Genomic DNA, 22,003 nt, shown 5'->3' on the forward strand with positions numbered 1-22,003 from the left:
CAGTGGTCTCTTATAGTATAAGACCGATGTAGTTCACACTCTGTAAATGTATGGTGCTTTGTGTAAGTGTAAGCTGCTTTGTGTACTGTGTAATGATTACACACAAAGCACCTTACACTTACACAGTATTGTGTGTATGGTGTGTGTACTGTTTTTACATTATTAACCTTTTTTACACCAGCAGGCTGTCTCACAAGCTCTCTTGGCTCTCTGCCTCTTGCCTCTCTGCCTCCTAGGCTTCTGTCTTCAGGCACTTGCTGCACCCGCCCACTGATGACGTCAGCAAGTGCCGGACACACGTAATGCACTGCTACAGATGAGCAGCCGCGCTGCTATGGACTGTGGAGCGTTCCCCCTGCTTCCCCCGCCCCTTAGGCCCCGGACGATGATGCAATCATGTCTGCACATGACCGCAGGCATTCAGTTTGGAACACACGTCCATAACGGCGTGCATTCAAGCTGAATAGCGCTGCTGCAGACGGTAGCGCGGCTTCTCAGCAGCTAAAGCCATTGGAAATATGTATTTTCCGATGGCTTTAGGCGACCCCTGTGTTTTGGTCGTCCAACCTCCGCTGGGGTTGCGACCCACAGGTTGAGAACCGCTGGCATAGCATAAATCTAATCATGAGGAAACAGCTGACAAATTCAATAGAGGATCAGTCGAAAACAAACAGCCCATTCATTTCACAGATCTCTTTATGAGAAAGCATCTACTTAATAATGCAACTGCCAGTGAGATAACAGTCCAAGCCACCTAAAAAGATAAATGGACATTTCAAATAACTTAATTACTTTGAAAAACTAAATACAGTTTGTCAGGCACATCAATCATGTTATAATAAGTTAAAGCACATTTTCCTTGGCAGGTTACTTTGAAAAGTGGCCTATTAAGAAACTATGACATTGTACATCTTCATCTTTTGCCTAGATTCTGAACAAGTCTGAGATTAAGAGAAATAAGACAAAGAAAATCTGTTGACAACTCAATGATCATTGCTTCTTCATCTATGATACGCATTTTGGTTTCTTGTTTCCTTATCTGTGACAGGAATCAATGAATGGTCTCTTCCTCTTATGATCTAGAGAGATGAGTGGGAAGGGCAAGTATAGATAGAAGAGAGAAGTGTTAACAGTTTTATTAGACACTGAAATTCAACAGTGGCCTGCACAATGTTGACCTTGGGGTGGCCCTTGGGTACAATCTTTGAGGTCATTCCATTTTAAACAATGTTCAGTTCATCCAGAGAGCTCAGGCATTAAAATGTTTTATTCTCCCTCAAATTGCTCAGTCGAGTTTACTGATATGCACATTGGCCTTCACACTGATCACTCCAGCTGGCCTAGGCAGCATCTTCCTGGTAAAAGGACCTTCCTTCAGGCATCAAGCAAGCTGAGGAACCCCATGCTCCTCCTCAAGGCATCCCCTTGCCTCACACACAGAGGTAATCACTATCCCAACTTTTGTCTTTAGTGGTAAGTCGTCTCCAAAGATGGTCTCCCAATGAACCACGCCCCCAGATAGTCACACCCTTATATCATCTCCCCCTTGAATCTGAGCCAAATCTGTGAATCATTTTTGACAAACTACAAGAATTAATGTATGATGTCCAATGTGGTTATAAAATTTGCAACTTGTCTGCAGGTCTCTTAGAATGCCTGCTCCTGAGTCGTTATCAGCCACCCTTCACAGAAAATCCTGAGTCACAATGAGAAGCCCAGATGAGCTCTCAGCCAGCTGTCAACAACTGCCAGGGGTCTTAGAAACGAAGTCTAGTTGAGTCTTCCTCCCCAGCCACCATGTGACTGCAAACACATTCGAGACACCAAGGAAGAAATGCTCAGCTGAGCCCCAACATGAAACCAAGATACTGTTTCAAGCCAGCAAACTCTGAGGTGAGTTCTAACCAAGAGAATAACTAGAATAGATACTAAAATAGCTGGAACACTTCAATCACATGCTATCTTTAATATCTTTAATGTATATATCACTTAGTACAAATTTTGCACATCATGGAATCATACTATTTGTAGCATCCTATGCTTTTAAAACTCATTAGGGCCCTGGTTCGTTGGCTCAGTGGTAGAGCATTGGTCCAGCATGTGGATTTCCCAGGTTCAATTCCCAGTCAGGGCACACAGGAAAAGTGCCCATCTGCTTCTTCTCCGCTCTCCCTCTCGCTTCTATCCCTCTCTCTCTCCCCCTCTCTGCCTCCTGCAGCCATGGCTTGACTGGAGCAAGTTGGCACCAGGGGGCTGAGGATGGCTCCATGGCCTCCACCACAGGTGCTAAGAAAAGCTCGGTTGGAGCAAGGGAGCAGCACCCCCTAGTGGACTTGCCAGGTGGATCACAGTTGGGGAGCATGCAGGAGTCTGCCTCTGCCTCCCCACCTCTCACTGAATTTAAAAAACTCATTAATATGTTTTAAAATTTATGGTTTGCATATATTGATAGCTTTGGTTCATTTTCATCGCTGTTAATATTCTAAAATTTATCTAGTCTCTTATTAATGGACATTTAGACTACCTTCAAATATTTGCTATTATGATCAGTGCTAAGAATATCTGTATACATCTCCTGGTGCTCCTATGCAAACACTTACCTAGCATATATACACAGGAATGTAACTTGTTTTATGACGTGCACATGGACAACTTTACAAGATGTCACTGATCTAATTCAATTTATACTCCCACTAATATAGTATAAATGCCACTTTTTCTGCACATATTCCAGGTCACAGTTGTCACCCATCTTAATTTTGGGTCATCTATACTGGTAAAATCATACCTGTAGCCCTAACTTGCATTTTTAAATACTCATGAAGCATCTTTTCATGTTTTTAGAAATATGTATTTCCTCTATTATGTTAGCAGCCAGGTAGTCAGACCACTCCCTTCTAGTAAGTTGTCTTTTTTCTTTTTGATTTGTAGAAATTTTCCAGATGATTAACTTGTTCAGCATGTTGTGGAAAGATGTCCTTCTGTCTTGACTTTTCACTTCTTTTTTGGTATATTTTTAAAAGTTCTTTAAAGATTTTATTTTAGAGGAGAGAGAAGTGCAGTAGAAACAGGAAGCATCAACTCAAAAAGTAATAGTTGCTTCTCCTGTGTTCCTTGACCAGGCAAGCATGGGATTTCAAATTGGTGACCTCAGTATTCCAGGTGGAGGCTTTATCCACTGCACCACTACAGGTCAGGCCAGTTCTTTATTTTAATGTGAGCAAATGTGTAAAGCATCATAGCTTACTTGTATCCTGTTTGAAAACCCTTTCCTATCTTGTGGTCATCAAGTTATTCCTTACATATTCTTCCAAAGTCAGTTTTGTTATGTATTATAAGGCCAGGCATCCAATTTTTAACATTATTGATTTTAGAGATGGAGAGAGACATCAATTTACTGCTCCACCCATCTATGTATTTACTGGTTGATTTTTGCAAGTGCCTCAACCCATGATAGAACACACAACCCTGGCATGTCAAGATAATGCTCCAACCGAGCTCTCTAGCCAGGGCTCATTTTTTTTTTTTCCATGTGAACAAACCATTTCTGCTTTTTGGAACTATTGTTGAATAGTTCATTCTATTTTATATTTGTCCTGTCACAAATACTAAAATTTTACCTTCTTTTTCAGCAGGTTTTTGTAAATAACCTTTTAAAAGGTTAAGAAAGTTCCTTTCTACTGCCACTTGTTTTAATGAGTGGATGCTGATCATTTTGGGGGGTTTTTTTCAGTCTGTTTTTCTGTTTTTTACAATTTTATTTATTAATTTTAGAGAGGAGAGAGAGAGAGAGAGAGGGAAGGGAGGAGCAGAAAGCATCAACTCCCATATGTGCCTTGAACAGGCAAGCCCAGGGTTTTTTGAACCAGCAACCTCAGCATTCCAGGTCGAAGCTTTATCCACTGCGCCACCACAGGTCAGGTCAACATTTGGTGAGATGAGCACAGATCTCTCTCCTTGAACCTGTTATGGATGTGCAGAACATCTGGAAGATTTTAAATGTTAAGTAAATCATGCATTCCCATTATAAAAAATCTTGTTATATGACACACTGGGCTACACTTAGTACTTGGGATTTCATTTGCTAATGCTTTGGGATTTTCACATTTTTATTCATAGTTGATAACTGGCCTATAACTTTCCTGTGCTTCCCTGATTTGGGTACTGGGTTTAGACTCATTGTGGTGATATATTATCTTCTCTGGAAAACTTTGCATAAGATGTAAATGACCTGTTATTGCAAGTTTGGTAGACTTCACCTTAAAAATAACTGAACCTAATATTTAGATTTGTTTTTGCTCATTTTATGACTATTAATACTTTAGAAATGCTAGGGTCTACAAGGCTGTGTCCCTTAAAATGTGTTAAATCCCAACCCCAAAGTCAATGGTATTAGAAAATGGAGCCTTTGAGAGCTGATTACATTAGGGTGGAGCCTTCAGGAATGTGATTAGTGTCCTTTTAAAAGGCCCCCACCTTATCCCATCCAACATGTAAGAGCATAAAAAAGGCACTGGCTATAAAGCCGATAGAGGACCTTCACCAGAACACAACCAAGCTGGCACCATAATCTTGGATTTCACCACTTTTGATTGTGAGAAGTATATTTGATTACAAGCCAGCCAGCCTGAAGTATTTTGTTACAGCAGCCCAAACAGACTAAGACAGGAAAGTTCTATTTTCCTAGAAAACTTCCCAGGAATTAAAGAATTTAAAAGAATGGTTGTGGGAAAAGGTGCCTTACACATGGAGCATTAAGTGGCCTGGAAAAGCCTGTTCCTCACAAGTCTGAAACACTGAGACACAATAGTCCCAGGAGGCAAAAGGTAAATTTGATCATTTTTGCTTTGCTTAGACCCCACCCTCAATAACACTTTTGTTTTTTAACAAAATGGGTATTTCAGTCAAGTACTTCCTGCTCCTGATAAACCAGACAAAACTAGGTACTGGCCTCTGTCAAGTTGAACAATTTTAGTTTGATTTGTGAGACAACTGTTTATAGCTTGCTCAAATTATTTACATTTCAGAAATGCAAAAATAGACTTGTTGAAGGATGTAACAGTCCATTTTTTTAATGTAACTTTTTTTTAAGGATTTTATTAATTTTTAGAGAGAGGGAAAGAGGAAGAGAGAGCGAGAGAGAGAAGGGGGAGGAGCAGGAAGCATCAACTCCCATATGTGCCTTGACCAGGCAAGCCCAGGGTTTCGAACCGGCGACCTCAGTGTTCCAGGTCGACGCTTTATCCACTGTGCCACCACAGGTCAGGCCTGTAACAGTCCATTTTTGTAGAAGCATTTGAACTTGGAGCCTGCTCTTTTCTAGTAGTCTGCAGAATGGAGGGAGTGAGCACCATGGGATGGGGGTGAGAGTAAGCTTGTTCATTTTAACTCCAGGGAAGACTACCAGGGCTCCAATATTGTTCCTGGGCCTTCCTGATGCCTGGTTACTAAGAGAGCACAGAAAACAGGTACAGCCTAGGGGGTTTCAAGCTGTAAATTAACCAGCAAAAACAGTAGTTGTTTCCTACTTTTTCAACCTAATACATGAAAGGTAATCACTTCATGAGAAAAACAAATGAATTCCATCATTCTGTGATTTAAAATAAAGTGACTTTAGATCTGACTCAATCTGAAACAAGTAGTCAGGGAGAAAACTCATAGGATTGTGTACCTGCACAATTTATGGAGTGATTTTCTTTTCAACTGAATGGCTGAGAAAGAGAAACAACCCAAAATTTTTAACAATCACCAAGTACAGAATTTTCCTTTAAATTAAAAATTTTTAGTGAGTGAGGTTGCTACAGGCCACCTGCTTATATTTCTTCTCCAGAACATTCTTCTTAATAAAATTGGCTTGCAGAATACTTAAATACAATTTCAAAATATAGATTGCCAGATTAATCTGAAATTTAGAATTTATGGCTGCACTTTTACATACATCAGCATGCTTCCCAGGATGTTTCTGAAAGCTGGTGACTGTGATTATACATCACCAGGAAGAAAAAAAATGACCCTTTGATCTAACAAATTCTCTATTTTACAGTCAATAATAATTTAAGAATGTACGGGGAAAAAAATTTTAGACGTTTTCCAAATATTCCTAAGGTTATCCTCTATCATGAAGTCTCTGATGTTTGATGGTCTACATTCTAGTTTTTTACACTTTCACCCCAGGATAGATTCTTCAATATTCAGAATGAAATTCTTTGACATTCAATACTTCCATTAGAAGATTTTTCACATGCATTTTATATTTTTTCTCCAGTATGAGTCCTCTGATGATTAGTCAGGGATGAGCTCTGACTAAAAGCTTTTCCACATTCTTTACATTTGTAAGGCTTTTCTCCTGTGTGAATTCTCATGTGTGTCATAAGGGATGAACTCTGTCTGAAGGCTTTCCCACACACTTTACAGTTAAATGGCTTCTCCCCAGTATGAATCCTCTGATGCTGAATCAGAGCTGAGCTTTGGTTGAAGGCCTTTTCACAGTCACTACATTTATAAGGTTTCTCTCCTGTGTGAATTTTTCGATGAGTATTAACTGCTGAGTGGGAACTGAAGGCTTTTCCACATTCTTTACAATTATATGGTTTCTCTCCGGTATGAATTCTATTGTGTATGTTAAGCCGTGAAATCCAGGAGAAAGCTTTCCCACATTCATTACATTTGTAAGGTTTCTCTCCAGTGTGAATTCTTTGATGTTGTATAAGAGCTGAGCTCTGGCTGAAGGCTTTCCCACATTCTCTACATGCATAAGGTTTCTCACCTGTGTGAATCCTCTGATGTATAATAAGAGCTGAGTGGTAACTGAATACTTTCCCACACTCATTACAATTAAAGGGTTTCTCTCCAGTATGAATTCTATGATGTCTACTTAGCCGTGATATTGACGTAAAGGCTTTCCCACACTGACTACATTCATACGGTTTCTCTCCGGTATGAATTCTATGATGCTGAATAAGAGATGAGCACTGGCTAAAGGCTCTCCCACATTCATTACACTTATAGGGCTTTTCTCCAGTATGAATTCTCTGGTGATTATTAAGGGATGAACTACCTTTAAATGTTTTTCCACATTCACTGCATTTATAGGGTCTCTCTCCAGTATGCATTCTCTGATGTCCAATGAGAGAAGTAGTGAAACTGAATGCTTTCCCACAGTCACTACATATATAAGGTTTTTCTCCTGTGTGAACTCTCAGGTGCTGAGTTAGGGATGAGCTTTGGCTGAAAGCCTTCCTACATTCCTTACATTTATAGAGCTTCTCTCCAGTGTGGATTCTCTGATGTTTGCTCAGGGAAGAACTATGGAGGAAGATTTTCCCACAGATGTTACATCTGTAACATTTTCTCACTATACTGACTCCCAGCTGCTTAAACAGAATTGAATACTGCTGTGAATGGGGTTTCCTAATAAGTGAGGATTTTAGACCAAGATTCTTCTCAAGTTCAATACCTACAAAGCTCCTCTCCCTTGTGTAGGTCTTTTTGATGATAACTGAGACCTTCCTGTAAGGTTTGTTCTCTTTGCCATGCTGCTTCTCTAGCTTGTCCTCACTTATGTAGGGTCTCCCCAACTTGAAGTCGAAAGTACTGTCATCTAAGAGTTTATTCATTATTTCCTGATATTCTTCTTTGGAAACTGCGGTTTCAAAGATGCTCTCCCATCCTAAAATAAACAAAACATGTAAGTCTCCCTTGCATTAGGCATAAATAAAAGTAACATAAAAATATACAAGGATCACTAACAGACACATCCTTGGAGTCTCAGGAAAGGATGGTAAAGAAGGGCAAGAGAAGGCGGCAACATAAAGATATCCCTGGGTGGGAAGGGTCTGAAGACACTATGTAGGTGGGCCAAAGACCTCAGAGGGAATCTTCCAGGAAGAAAAGCCAGGCCTGATCTAGTAACAAAGCTCAGCTCAGCAGGTTGCAAGGCACTTCTCTGCACAGCAGGACGTGTTCCCCAGCTTTACCTCCCATGTCAGCCCCTGTGCACTCAAGGTAAATTCAAGATGAAACTGAAGGGCTGTAAAGAAAAAGAAAAAAAAAAAAGAAAAAAAGCTATTGCCCCCTAAAACACTCTCTGAACCACAGGACATATACTAGTTTTGTTTGGGGACTCATTTAAATAATGTTGGGATGGACATTAACTTACTCAAAAAATAGTTACTGAGTGCCCACTATGCACCATGCAAAGGCTACAGGGAATGTGCCAAACAAGAGTCTGATTTTCATAAGATTTACAATTAATAGTAGGATACTGACAATGACCAAGTAAAAAAATAAAGAAGTACTAGGAAGTGATGATATTATAAAAAAAAAAACCCACAAAAACAAAGTGATGTGTAATAAGAGTGAACAAGCTGGTATTTTAAATTGTGATAAGGAAATAAAATTAAACGTGAGATCTAAATAAAAAGAGCTGGCCACACAAAAATGTGGGTATAAAAATAGTTCTGGTCAGAAAAATACAGCTAACACAAAAGCCCTGAGGTAGGAATGAGTTTTGTGTGTTTGAAGAACATAAAGAAGTCCAGTGTGGCTTAAGCAAGAGAGAACAAGGGAAGAGGGCTACAGGGTGAAGAGGCAGACAGGGGTCTGATCATGTGGGGTCCTGTAAGCTATAAAAAGGCATTTGGAGCTTCTTTTAAGGATCACTGCAGGTTAGGCTGGATATAATGGTTTTGTTTAAAAAGGATAACTATGTTTGGTCACAAATGGACAATAAATGGGCAAGGGAGAAAGAGATCAATGGCAGATGTACAGCAGCCAATTAGGAGAATGCCAAAATCCTCCTGGATAAAGGTGATGGCAATCTGCAGTGGCATGGCAGTGGAACTGGGCACATTGGGTTGTTTGGGACATAGAGATAACAGGTATCTTCATCTATTGACAGAGTGTACAGAGCAAATGAAAGAGAGGACTCAAGGATAACACCTAGCTTCTGGTTTGGATAGCTCGATGCAGACAGGTGCTGCACAATGATATGGGGAAAAGGAAGAGTACTTTCTTGAAAATAATTTTGCCCACTCTTGTGATCACTTAGGATACAGTTCAGGAAATAGAAGCATTGATTCAAAGAGAATGAATATATTTTATAAAAGAGCTTTTATCTCCTTAACCAAAAAGAAAATATACAATCATAAGAAAAACTCAGAAAACTATAAAAATGAAACTATAGCTCACCCATAAACACAGAATACAAATATAATCACTATTATATGTGAAATTTAGCTGACCAGGGTTTTTTTTTTTCTGTATATTAAAAAACACTTTTGGCCCTGGTTGGTTGGTTCAATGGATAAAGTGTCGGCCCAGTATATAAACATCCTGAGTTTGATTTCTGGTCTGGACACAGAACAGAAGCAACCACCTGCTTCCTTCCTTCTCCCTCTCCCCCTTCTCTCTCTCTTCTCTTCCCATAGCCAGTGGCTCAAACTGGTTCAAGTGTTGGCCCCAGGCACTGAGGATAGCTCAGTTAGTCCGAGCACGTCAGCCTCAGGCACTAAAAACAGCTCAGCTAATTCAAGCATTGGCCCTAGACGGGGGTCACCAGGTGCATCCCAGTTGGGGTGTATACAGGAGTCTGTCTCACTATCTCCCCTCCTCTCACTGAAAAAAAACACTTTTACTTAAAAAATAAAACAGATTGAAACTAAGTTTCTCCCTTCCCCCTTTTCACTTAAAAAAGCTGTGAGCTCTCCATGTCAATAAACGTAGGATAACACCACTATTTTATGTAATAAATTATATAATATAGTGGCTATGTAATATTCCAAGGTATTAACATATAATTTACTACATCCCCTCTGAGAGTCATTGAGCTTTCTTTTTTCCCAGTAATCATGTTGTAACACTCTTACACCATCTTTGCAACTTTGCACAATTATAGAATTACTGTCTTAAGATAAACTTCCAAACTTGGAATTAATTTCAGTAAAGCCAGATAGTCCTCCAGAAAGATAGAGTCAATCAAAATCCCACTAAACATCTTGCATATCACTCAGAGCAGCAACAAAAGACTGATATGTTTTTCTTAATTTCTGAAATTTAACAAGGAAGAAAAATAGTATCATGTTGTTTTAGTTTGAATTTCATTGGTTATAATGAGGTCAAATACATACTTTTTCAAAAAATCCTATGTGAATTTTCAATTCATATTCCTTGACTTTTCAATCACAGTATTCATGCCTTTGTGCTGTAATTACTTTCTGGACTTTTTAAATCTTTATATCATACCTTTGTATTCTATAGCCATAGCAACAATATGAAAACTAAAACTAAAACTTCCAGAAGACTGTTCAATAAAATATGGCTTAACAATACAATAGCGTTCTTTCAAAGGAGTAGGCCTCTATTTAATGAGAGCTGAATAACTGAAGGACATTCACAATTTAAAACAGGCTCAAGAATGGTATGTATAATCAAGCTCTCGGTTTCTCTCTGTCTGTGCATGTGTCTGTCTCTCTCATGCAAAAACACACAAATAATACAGTATAAAAGGATAAGCAGTTAAATAACAGCAAAGGTTCACTAATGGTTGGTAAAATTTCAGATGACTCTCATTTTTTACCTCCCCCTTTTTCTTTAATTTTTTATTTAATGATTTTAGAGAGAGATAAGAAGGGAGAGAGAAAAAAAACAAACATCGATTTGTTGTATCACTTATTTATGCATTCATTGGTTGATTCTTGTACGTGCCCTAACTGGAAATTGAACCCACAACCTTGGCATATCGGACAATGCTCCAATCAATGGAACTACTTACCCAGGGCCTAGCTTCTCTTTTTCACAATACTATGTATACCTTGCAGAAATAAAAATAATTTTTAAAATGCTTATTAAAAAACTAAGAGTCCATTTGATACTAATTTCTCTGAGAACCAGAAAGCTCAGAGCCAAATCTGAAATTCACTCCGGCTACCCATTCTGGTCCTTACAACAAATATGTTTATCTTCAAGAGCTATGAACAAATTTATATTTCATTTTATATATTACTCTCGCAGTCAGATTCCTTGAATTTTTAGTGGGACGTGATAGAGAATATGTAAGTATGTAGAGAAAAAAGATTCCTGAAATGAAAAAACTTGGTTCTTCAAAGCAAAGGGCTCGATAACACTGTGCTATGCAACAATATTAAATAAATAAACTCCCTGATACAACCTAATGAATTTTCTACACTCCAAAGATAAAGAGAATAACCTATAATTTTAGACAGAAGAGACTTTCTATACAGGAAATAGAAAAAACAGAATCCAAAAACACTCAGAATCCAAAGACAGTGGAGCAAAGTTTGGACAATTCTGTGGGAAAATATCCTGAGGCCAGAGTTGTAGATCTGAAATGTAACTCCCTCAGGAAAGGTAAAAGAACTGATTTTAGGCCCTGGCTGATTGGCTCAGTGGTAGAGCGTCGGCCTGGCATGTGGAAGTCCCAGGTTCAATTCCTGGTCATGGCACACAGGAGATGCAACCATATGCTTCTCCATCCCTCCCTTTTCTCTCTCTCCTCCTCTTCCTCCTCCTCCTCCTGCAGCCATGGCTCAATTGGAGCAAGTCATCCCCTGACATTGAGGATAGCACCAAAGGCCTTGCCTCAAGCACTAAAATAGCTTGTTTGCCGAGCAACAGAGCAGTGGTCCCATATGAGCAGAACATGCCTAGCAGGGGTTTGCTGGATGGATTCTGGTCAGGGCAAGTACGGGAACCTGTCTCTCTGCCTCCCGCCTCTCAATTAAAACAAAACAAAACAAAACAAACACAAAAAAGACCTGATTTTAGACACGCACAAATAAAGCACAAAGGAACATTTCTGAAAACATTTAATAACATAGTCTAGTCAAACCAAAGGGAAAAATCTGAAGGCAGAGTTCATGGAAGGAAACACAAGATTGAACAGACACAGAAAATCTGTCTCCTGCTATTGGGAGAGATGTGGCTAAGCAGCAAAACTCAAAAGAGAGTACTGCTCTCTGGCGCCAGAAACGAAGATAAAATTCCAAGTAGGACAGAGCAGGAGGTTATGACCAGCAGCACAAAGGGTTTTAGAGACTGAGAGCTCTGTCCTGGCAGACCAGGTCTGGAACACATTCTCTTAAAAATTTTCACACAAAAGATTTAGGAGAATGGCATCAGGAATCTCTGCAGGTCTGTTGCCTACACTTGATAACTGTGTCCATTATGCTACCACGGCTCTCTCTCCCATGTTGTACACAAATACAAGTGCACTTGCTTTTTCTTTTCAGCTAAATTATGTGTAGTAACTCGCAGACAAAAAAAGTCAAAGCAAGAACCCAAAATGGAGCAATGAGGGATCTATTTAATGTTAAAACATATGTGCAAACCACAAAAAGAAAATAACTTCAGAAAATAACCTAGTAAAAGCGAGAAATAAAGGGGAAATTATATGGAATCACAAACCTTTAGACATTATATGCTGCATTGTATATTCTGCATTCAAATTATAAGGGGCATGTTAAAAAAGTGCAACCCATACTGGGGGAATCCAACTCTCTCTCTGAACCTGCTGAATCAAGCACTCAAAAGGTGAGACAGAGCCCTCCCAGCACTTCCCACCTGACCTGGGACATCAGCAAGGGCCCTGATCAGTGAGAGCAGCCTCATCGCCGACTAGCAGCACTCAGACAGTTAGACAAGCTATGCCCATTCCCTAGTGACTCCCACTCACCCAGACATGCACCACGAGACACTCCATTTTCCACCATCCAGGGCTCTTCCCCTTGCTGTAACTGGAAGATAACCTTTGGTTTGGAAAACAGAATCCCTGTTTGTGAGCAAGAAAAAGAGAATGAGTCTGTAGCACAGACATGAACAGCCATCCTGGCACAGAGATGCAGCCCCCGGGGTCTCCGGGCCAGAGGGACAGCCCAAGGAAAGAGATGCATTCTGAGAGGGCCTTAAAACTGGAATCCCAGAGGACGGCCAGAACTTGGTCTCAGGACAATGTTAGAAATCTGGCTGTGCACTCCTCTAAGCTGGAACCTCCTGTGAGACCCAGGGGAACAGAGTCCAGGGGGCAGGAGACAGGAACGCACAGAAAGATATCTGCCACCAACTCTTATCAGCTGAAACCTTCGCAACAGCTGAAGAGAACAGCAACGGCCACTCTCAAAGCCCACCTACTGGGGTGGTGGGCTGACCTGGCCAAGCCCCCCATGTCCTCCTTGGCTGTAGCACCAAGATGCTTCCCCAGCAGATCTGTGTCACAAAGCAAAGTCCTCACCGAGAGAGACTAGGGTGTGGTAGTTCTCCAGCATCACCTCCCGGTACAGGGTTCTCTGCACAGAGTCCAGGCACAGCCACTCAGCCCGGCTGAAGAGCACGGCCACATCCCCAAATGTCACAGACTCCTGTAACAGCAAACACATTTCTGCTCACGCAGGACCATCCCCAAAAGGGGATAACTGAGAGGCAACCCTGTCACCACTCACAGCCCTGAGCATTTCAAGCTAAGCACTTCCAGCCCCCACCTTGGCTACTGAGCACATAGTTACCACAAACCTGTGAGTGCAGCACTGTGCCCTCCGAAGCTGAAGCACAGATGCCAAACAAGATAAGCACTTGAAATCATTAAACAAAACCAGAATGCTGGAAACACAAAACTTGAGACATGGAAACATGTAATCATCGAGACCAAACTCTCGCTGTACAGATGAGATATCAGAACCAGGTTTTAGAAGAAGGCTCCAGCACAGTCAGGGAGAAATGGGTGTGGCTGGACTGTCACTACCTTGAGCCATGTGTATGTTCTGAGACAAGGGAGGCTGTGCAAGTGCCCCAGGCGTGGCTTTGCCAGGAGAGGACCCAGGGTGGTGGGCTGCTTTAAGCTTTCAAAAAGAGCCAGGTGGGAAGGCTGCAGCTGAAACCCTCCTGGCCACCATGAGGCTTCTATCTACCTCTCCCCGGCTTCACTGGACCACTCACTTTTTTCAAACTAGTGGCCCCCTTCTTTTCTTATTAAGAATCTTTTATCTTTTAAAGCAACTTAGATCAATAGGTGGGAAAAGAAAAGTTAATCCAATTTTCTATCTCCAGAAACAAGTCTTGTTAACCATTTCCTGTTTGTCCATTCAGACTTTTCACAGGTTAACCCAGTTTTCTATTTACACCAAAATGAAATGTTATACAGGTAACTGGATCCCACTCAGCATGTTTTATTTGCTGTCCATCATCTCACTGTACAGATCAATTCATAAACTAATCTACTGGTGGACATTTAGGTTATTTCTGCTTTAGTAACTCTAAAAATGCTGGCTTTTTTAGACACGGAAACAACCCAAGTGAACCTCAAAAGAGGGTTGTATAAAGAAGTGGTACATATACACTATGGAATACTACTCAGCCATAAGAAATGATGACATAGTGACATTTATGACAACATGGATGGACCTTGAGAACATTATACTGAGTGAAATAAGTAAATCAGAAAAAGCTAAGAGCTGTACGATTTCACACATAGGTAGGATATAATACCAAGACTCACGGACATAGATAAAAGTTAAGTAGTTACCATGGGGACGTGAGGACATGGGGAGGGCAGTGGGGGGAAGAGTGTAAAGAGGAACAAATATAAGGGGACAGAAAAAGATTTGACTTTGGGTGATGAGTATACAACATAATCAACAGTTCAAATGCTATAGAAATGTTTACCTGAAACCTATGTACTCTTATGGACCAGTGTCATCGGGTTCAAATTAATTTTCTAAATAAAATTTTTAAATTAAAAAAAAAAATGCTGGCTTGAGCACCCCTGCACATGACCAGAGAAGCGTGCAAAGCTTCTTTCCTTAAAACACATTTCTAGAGGTGTGTGAGGGCACAGCTTGCTTTCTCTTTACTATTCCCCCGACCCCCAGGAAGGCAGTCACAGGCCAGGAATGTCCTCTGACCTGTAAGGCAAACACAAATTAAAAACAAGAGGCTGCTGTCAATGACAGAGGAACCCCTGCTGCCTGACCTTGTTTCCTTCTTGAACTTCTTTCTCAGTCCTTTCAAATGTATGTGCATCTTTTTTATTGCTAAGTAAGCCTCACAACTCAGGAAAGGTTCCTCAAGGACTCGATAACCCATCTCTTTGAATGTGCCAAGCTCCCAGTTTCCTGAAAACAGACAGGCCAAACCTGTAACCTGACACAGTTGCCAAATTGCCAAACTGGCTGGAACCCACTCATCTCCGTAAGAGGCGCTTTCCACCTCTGGTCTCTTAGCAGACTGCCTGTCACATACATCACATTCTGGCTTCATACTTGCTCAGTAACAGTGTTTTCTTTCTCTTCTACTTTGTACAGAGGTTCTCCTGGGCTGGAAAGAGGATATGTTTACCTGTATTTCTCCAAGTGCCACAAAAGGACAAAGAAGGGAAGAAATAACTCACTTCCCTCCTTAGGGAAGGCTCACTCACTCCCTCAAAGTTGCACCTCTTTTCCTCTCACTATCTGTATGAGCTCAGTACTGCTCATCAGTCCAAAGTCATCCAATACTAAGGAGTGTCCCTGACCAGTCTTTTTTTCCCAGACCTTCCTAGAAAACCACCTGGACCTTTATAAGGTATTGCTGTAGTTGACTGGAAAGACCAAGGCCATGCCTTTGCTGTGTGAATCCCCAGTGTTGGGAAGGGATTATCTGACTCTTCTTCCACGTCTTCGACGTCCACAGAGGAAAACAGCCTGGATCGCTCACAAAGCTCTAGCTCTGGGTGTGACAGTGGCAAGGAATGGGAGCCCGTGCATTCCTAATCAACAAGTACTTAATCATTAAGTGCAAAATTCACAACGAGACTGGCCTCTGTGGTCTTCCAGCCTAGAAAAACTCAACAATGATTGAAGCATGTTCTCAAACCTCTGAACCCGGAAGACAGTTCCAGAAAGATAAGTGAAACAAGCCAGTCAGAGAAAGACAAGTACCATATGATTTCACTCATATGTGGAATCTAATGAACAAAATGAATTAACAAGCAAAACAGAGACAAACTCATAGAGAGCAGGCTGACAGCTGTGGCGAGTGGAGAGGGCTGGGTGAGAGAAATGGAGGGATAGAACAAAGAAAAAAAGGCAAATAAACCTCATGGTCGGAGGGGGAGAGGGAGGTGGAAGAGGGTATAGTGGAAATAAATGATGAAGGACAATAACTAGATTTAGGGGGTGAACACACATTATGGTGTACAGAGATGTGTTGTAGAATTGGGCTCCTGAAACACATATAATTATTATTAACCCTTGTCACTCTGTAATGCTGGTGGCCGTGGCCAGGCAGGTTCACACTGGATTCGGGCAAACCACAGAAGAACCACAGAGCCAGAAAGCATTGGGCCATTCCCATGTATTAAATTCTCGCAGAGGCAGGCAAGCTAACGGGCAGGGAAAAAACGCTTCTCGTGGTGGCAAGCCAGCAATCAGGAAAACCATCCCTCAGGGTGGTAGGCAAGTGATCAGTGCTGAGGGAAGGTACTCGTAGCCTTACATAGGCTATATACACATGCTCACACACTTATCACGCAAAGTGCTTGCAGCCAAAAAACAGGCAAGCAAGCCTAACCACAACAGTTTCCCCTACACACCCCAATAAGTTCAATTAAAAAAAGAAAGCTTCACTCACCTGAGCCTGGGCTGGTAGCACCTTTGTGGCCATTTCTCCCTACCTGCTGCCCCTCTTGGAGAAGGCACCTGAAATGAAGAAAGAAGCTGTGACATCTGTCCAAACTGTCAGCATTCCCACCCTCATTAGGCCAGACCAGGTTACAAATCTGCACTGAGACCCCTGCAGAGGGAACCTGGCATGGCCCATGCAATCCCAAGTCAGAGGGGCCTCAACATGGTCACCAGAACCAGCAGTGGGCAGCAAGTCACTGGGCCTGCTACCTTTCAGCCAAAGGTTCATGAGCACAGATGAACCCAACTAAGAAATTAGAGCTACCTGAAGGGCACCGACAGTCAAGGGTAGTCACACCAAGCTCACAGGGTTAAACGAATGAAAAATGACAAATATTCCACACATCTGCGCTCTTATATTTTGAGCTATAATAATTATAATTGAGAATAAAAAGAGGGCTACACAGGGCTGATGAGCCCAGTAATCAACAGTAACCACAGAGGATGGTCTGAATATGAATTCTTAACTGGCTGATCGTGGTGGGTAGCCTAGTCCCAGACCTACAGCTTCCTCCATAAAAGGTTAATCTTTACCTTAAGCAACCTGTGTCTACTGTTCTTGTGCATCTAGAACACATCCAGGCCCTTCAGAAAGACCCATTAGCAGCAGAATACCACGCGGACAGTCCTGTTGTTATCCTGTTGCTCACACACCATCTGTCTCCCATCCGATCATTAAATGTTAACCATCCTGCACCCACTAGTGTAAAAGCAGTGTGTGTCTCTCCATTTTGCTCATTATCCAATCCTACAGAACTCCCGGCTTTGCTTTCTCCCATCACCTTCATCTAGTAACCTTCCTTCCATTGTCTCCTTTGATTCTAAATATATAAAAGAACTGTGAGACTGCCATTCTCCGAAGCATTTTCTCAATCCATGGAGATCTTGCTTTCAGGCATGTCCTCAAAACCTTGGCCCAAATAAATTGTTAAGGCTTTGAAGGTTCCATTCAGCAACAATTATCATTCCTTCAAGTGTCATTTGAAAAACCTGGCGTCCTTTCCAGAAGGAGCTAACCACGATTTCCTTGTCTTCTTCATGGAAGCTGTGCTTCCTTCATTAAAAGAGGCACCACCACTCCTTGAGCGTAAAAGGAACCACCGCCCGCCCGCCTCCAAAATACAAAACTCAGAGGCAACAGTGTCAGCAGCTAGAAAGGAACTTAGAGAGAAAAAGGAAGTGACTTAGCAAGAGGACAAAATTACTCTAAACAAAAATAATAATTTCGTGAAACACTCTAGGAAAATGACACTAAACGAGCAAGGTTTGCAAAAACGGATAAACCTAAAATAAAAAACTCTGGGGGGAGGAGGGGAACCAACACACGCTACCACCCAAAAACCGCCACCAACCCTAAGACCAGACACGGCTCCCCAATACCCCCTTCCTCCCGCCATTCCCACAGAAGCCCGGCCGGCCGAGCTGGGGCGGGGCCAGCGCTGCAGCTCCGACTTCCGGCCCCGCAGCGGAGCTCGGGCAACGCCCCTCCCCGGGCCGCGTTCCCCTTCCGCGGCCCCCAGAGCTGGGACTCGCCGTGCTGGCCCGGTTGCGGGAGGTGTACACCACAGGCTCTCCCTCAGCGGCAGTCCGTGCCTACACGAGGCAGCGGGTCGACCTGTAAGCAAGCGGAACACCTAACGTAGGAACATTTGTCACCGCCGCCGCAGGGCCGCCGGGAGTAATTGCAGCTACACACCAAAGAGCCGATGGGTCCCTGATCTGGAGCACAGAGCTTTAGACGGTATTTCCCAGCCGTAGCCGCCTCGGGCGCTTCTACGGTGTCTGCGAAGGGCCAATAGCGAGAAAGCTGGAGAACGCACCTGGCTAAGTGAACCTTATCTTTTAACCTCAGCTCTAACCACTTATCCAGTGCACCCTTTTTATTCGTAATTATAATGACAATGATAAGAGAAAAAAGCATTTTAAAATGTAGACGATTAGACTCTCCTTGATGTTCATTCTTAGTTGTAAGAGCAGTGTTAAAAAGTGTTACAAATTTTTCTCTACATTATGTCTAAATAGTGTAACCTATTAAAGATATGTTTTTAACTGACATTTACATTAGGTAAAAGCAAAAACATAAACCCAGTAAATCCTTTTCCATGCCATTCTTTTAAAATGGTTCACTGTAATCATGTAGCTTGTTTTTCAGCATCAACTGTATATAATCCCCTTCTTCAAATGTCATCCTCTGTGACTGGCGCTGTATGTACCAAATAACATGTACTCAACAGTGTTGAATAAATGATTTTTAAATATTCAACATTACAGTTTACAAAGACAAGCCTTATACAAAAGGGCACTTTAAGGTAGAAAAGATATTAAAATATTCTAGGAAAATAATATGAAAAAGAAATCTGGGATCACAATGTTGCAAATAATACAAATCATTTCAAAGTTAAAATAATTAAATTGGACACGAGTTGTTTTGTATGATACATATTACTAAACATTAGGGAAATGCAAAATTGAAACCACAATGGGATATCAGTTCATATCTATTAGTGTGGAGAAAACAAATGTTGGTGAGAACCTGGACAAATCAGAATCCTTGTGCGTTGCTGGTGGGAATGTAAAATGATACAACCAATCACTTCTTGGCCTTTTGGCTAAAATCAAGTGTAAAATGATGCAACCACTGTGGAAAATAGTATGGTGGTTTCTCAAAAAGTTTTTTAAAAATAGGATTATTATATAATCCAGCAATTCCACTTCTGGGTATATTCCTAAAAGAATTGAAAGCAGGTATTGAACAGGTATTTGTACACCAATGTACATGGTAGCATAATTCACAATAGCCAAAATGTGGAAATAACCCAACTGTCAATGAAGAGATGAATGGATAAACAAAATGTGGTCTAGATATACAATGGGTTATTTTCAGCCATATAAAGAAGAGAGTTCTGCTTGACCAGGCAGTGACATAGTGGATAGAGCATCAGGCTGGGACACAGAGAACCCAGTGTTTTTTTTGTTTTTTGTTTTGTTTTTTGGGGTTTTTTTTGGGGGGGGGAGTTTGTATTTTTTTGAAGCTGGAAATGGGGAGAGACAGTCAGACAGACTCCCACATGCGCCCGACCAGGATCCACCCGGCAAGCCCACCAGGGGGCGACGCTCTGCCCACCAGGGGGCAATGCTCTGCCCCTCCGGGGCATCGCTCTGTCGCAACCAGAGCCACTCCAGCGCCTGGGGCAGCCGCCAAGGAGCCATCCCCAGCGCCCGGGCCACCTTTGCTCCAATGGAGCCTTGCCTGCGGGAGGGGAAGAGAGAGACAGAGAGGAAGGAGAGGGGGAGGGGTGGAGAGGCAGATGGGCGCCTCTCCTGAGTGCCCTGGCCGAGAATTGAACCTGGGACTCCTGCACGCCAGGTTGACACTCTACCACTGAGCAAACTGGCCAGGGCCGAGAACCCAGTTTTAAAACCCCAAGGTAAATGGCTTGAGTGTGGGCTCATCCGGTTTGAGCATAGGTTCACCAGCTTGAGCACGGGGTCACTGGCTTGACCATAGTATCATAGACATGACCCCATGGTCGCTGGCTTGAGCAAAGGGTCACTCACTCTGCTGTTGCCCACCCCCAGGCAAGGCACATACAAGAAAGCAATTAATGAACAACTAAGGAGCTGCAACAAAGAGTGATGCTTCTCATCTCTCTTCCTTCCTGTATTTCTGCCCCTATCTGTCTGTCTCTGTCTCTGTCACACAAAAAAAGAAGGAAATTCTGACACATGGATGGATCTTAAAGACATGCTAAGTAAAATAAGCAAGCTCAAAAAAAGACATATATTGTATAATTCCACTCATATGAGGTATCTAGAATAGTCATTTTTATAGACAAAAAGTAGAATAATGCTTACCAGGGGCTCAAAGAAAAGGAAAATGAAGATTTATTGTTTAACACTGGCAGGGGTCCCCAAACTTTTTACACAGGGGGCCAGTTCACTGTCCCTCAGACTGTTGGAGGGCCGCCACATACAGTGCTCCTCTCACTGACCACCAGTGAAAGAGGTGCCCCTTCTGGAAGTGGGGTGGGGAGGGGGGGCAGGATAAATGGCCTCAGGGGGCAGCATGCGGCCTGCGGGGCCATAGTTTGGAGACACCTGTTTAACAGGGACAGAGTTTCAGTTTGAAGTAATTAGAAATTTCTGGAGATATAAGGTGGTGATGGTTGCACAGTGTGAATGTACTTCATGTACCTGAACTGTACACCTAAAATGGTTAAACGGTTAAACTAGTAAATTTTATCTTACATGAATTCTACCACAATAAAAATAATAATACAAAAAGCTATAAAAATTATGAATCATTATTGGCAAACAATATAGCATTGATTTATGAAGTAAAACACAATTACCTCCCTTTTTCTCTTACTATTTCTTAAAATAATAATTAACATGTGCATAGTTTTCAAAGGAATAAATGGAAAATATCTAGAAAAAATCATCAAAGCACCATACATTGAGAAAAAATCTTGGAAGGCATGCAGCAATATGCCCTAAGATCCAAAAACCCATCTAATATAAAGATTCACAGGAAGAAAACAGAGCAAATGAAGAAAAGAACAGAATTACAAATTGATAATATTGAGATATGGGGAGAGATACAGCAGAAAACATTCAGGCCAAACAAGAGCTGGGGCTGCAGATTGAATAGAATATGAGGTGGGGTGGAGCAAACGTCTACAAAAAATATGTTCTGGATGAAATTTCAGAAGTCTAAGGAGAAACAGAAAACCCTAAAGACTACCAGGATAGTAGAGGAAATTGAAAGTTTACTTGTGACAGGTAATAGAAGATGGGATGGCTCAAAGTGGGCATACTCCAACTATAGCAGAATAGCAGTTCAGTGATGTCATAAAAAATACAAGATTTTTTTTTACCTCACCTATGGTGGCATAGTGGATTAAGCATTGACCTGGAACGCTGAGGTTGCCAGTTGGAAACCGTGGGCTTGCTTGGTCAAGGCACATATGGGAGTTGATGCTTCCTGCTCCCCCCCCTTCTCTCTCTCTCCCTCTCTCTCTCTCTCTCTCTCTCCTTTGAAAAAATGAGTAAATAGAATCTTTTTTAAAAATACAAGATTTTCCCTTTTGGATATGGACACAAAATCAAATTTCTGTTGAGAAATAAAAAGAGGATAGTATGCTGGGTAACCAAGACTGTCCACTCCACCAGGCAAAGAAAAAGGGTGAGGCTGACCTCAGACTCTAATCAGCAGCACTGGATCACAGTGTGGAACAATATCCTCATACAGTATTTCTAAAGTAAAATGACTTAGAATTTGGAATTCCATAACCTTTTAATCTAGTATTTACCTGTAAGTAAAGTAAAGGCAT

At 41.7% G+C, this 22,003-nt stretch overlaps 1 protein-coding gene across 1 annotated transcript; it reads right to left on the reverse strand.

The window, feature by feature from the left end:
* Positions 1 to 4,195: 4,195 nt before the first annotated feature.
* Positions 4,196 to 18,077, reverse strand: LOC136329958 (zinc finger protein 879-like). The gene is made up of 5 exons (XM_066266514.1): positions 17,205 to 18,077; positions 16,618 to 16,685; positions 13,247 to 13,373; positions 12,692 to 12,787; positions 4,196 to 7,669 (listed from the first exon to the last, which is right to left on the reverse strand). Exons 2-5 carry the CDS (start codon positions 16,648 to 16,650, stop codon positions 6,249 to 6,251), a joined length of 1,677 nt encoding a protein of 558 aa, XP_066122611.1. The 5' UTR covers positions 16,651 to 16,685; positions 17,205 to 18,077; the 3' UTR covers positions 4,196 to 6,248.
* Positions 18,078 to 22,003: the final 3,926 nt, after the last annotated feature.

Source organism: Saccopteryx bilineata, chromosome 1, assembly GCF_036850765.1.
Source record: "Saccopteryx bilineata isolate mSacBil1 chromosome 1, mSacBil1_pri_phased_curated, whole genome shotgun sequence".
Taxonomy (NCBI): domain Eukaryota; kingdom Metazoa; phylum Chordata; class Mammalia; order Chiroptera; family Emballonuridae; genus Saccopteryx; species Saccopteryx bilineata.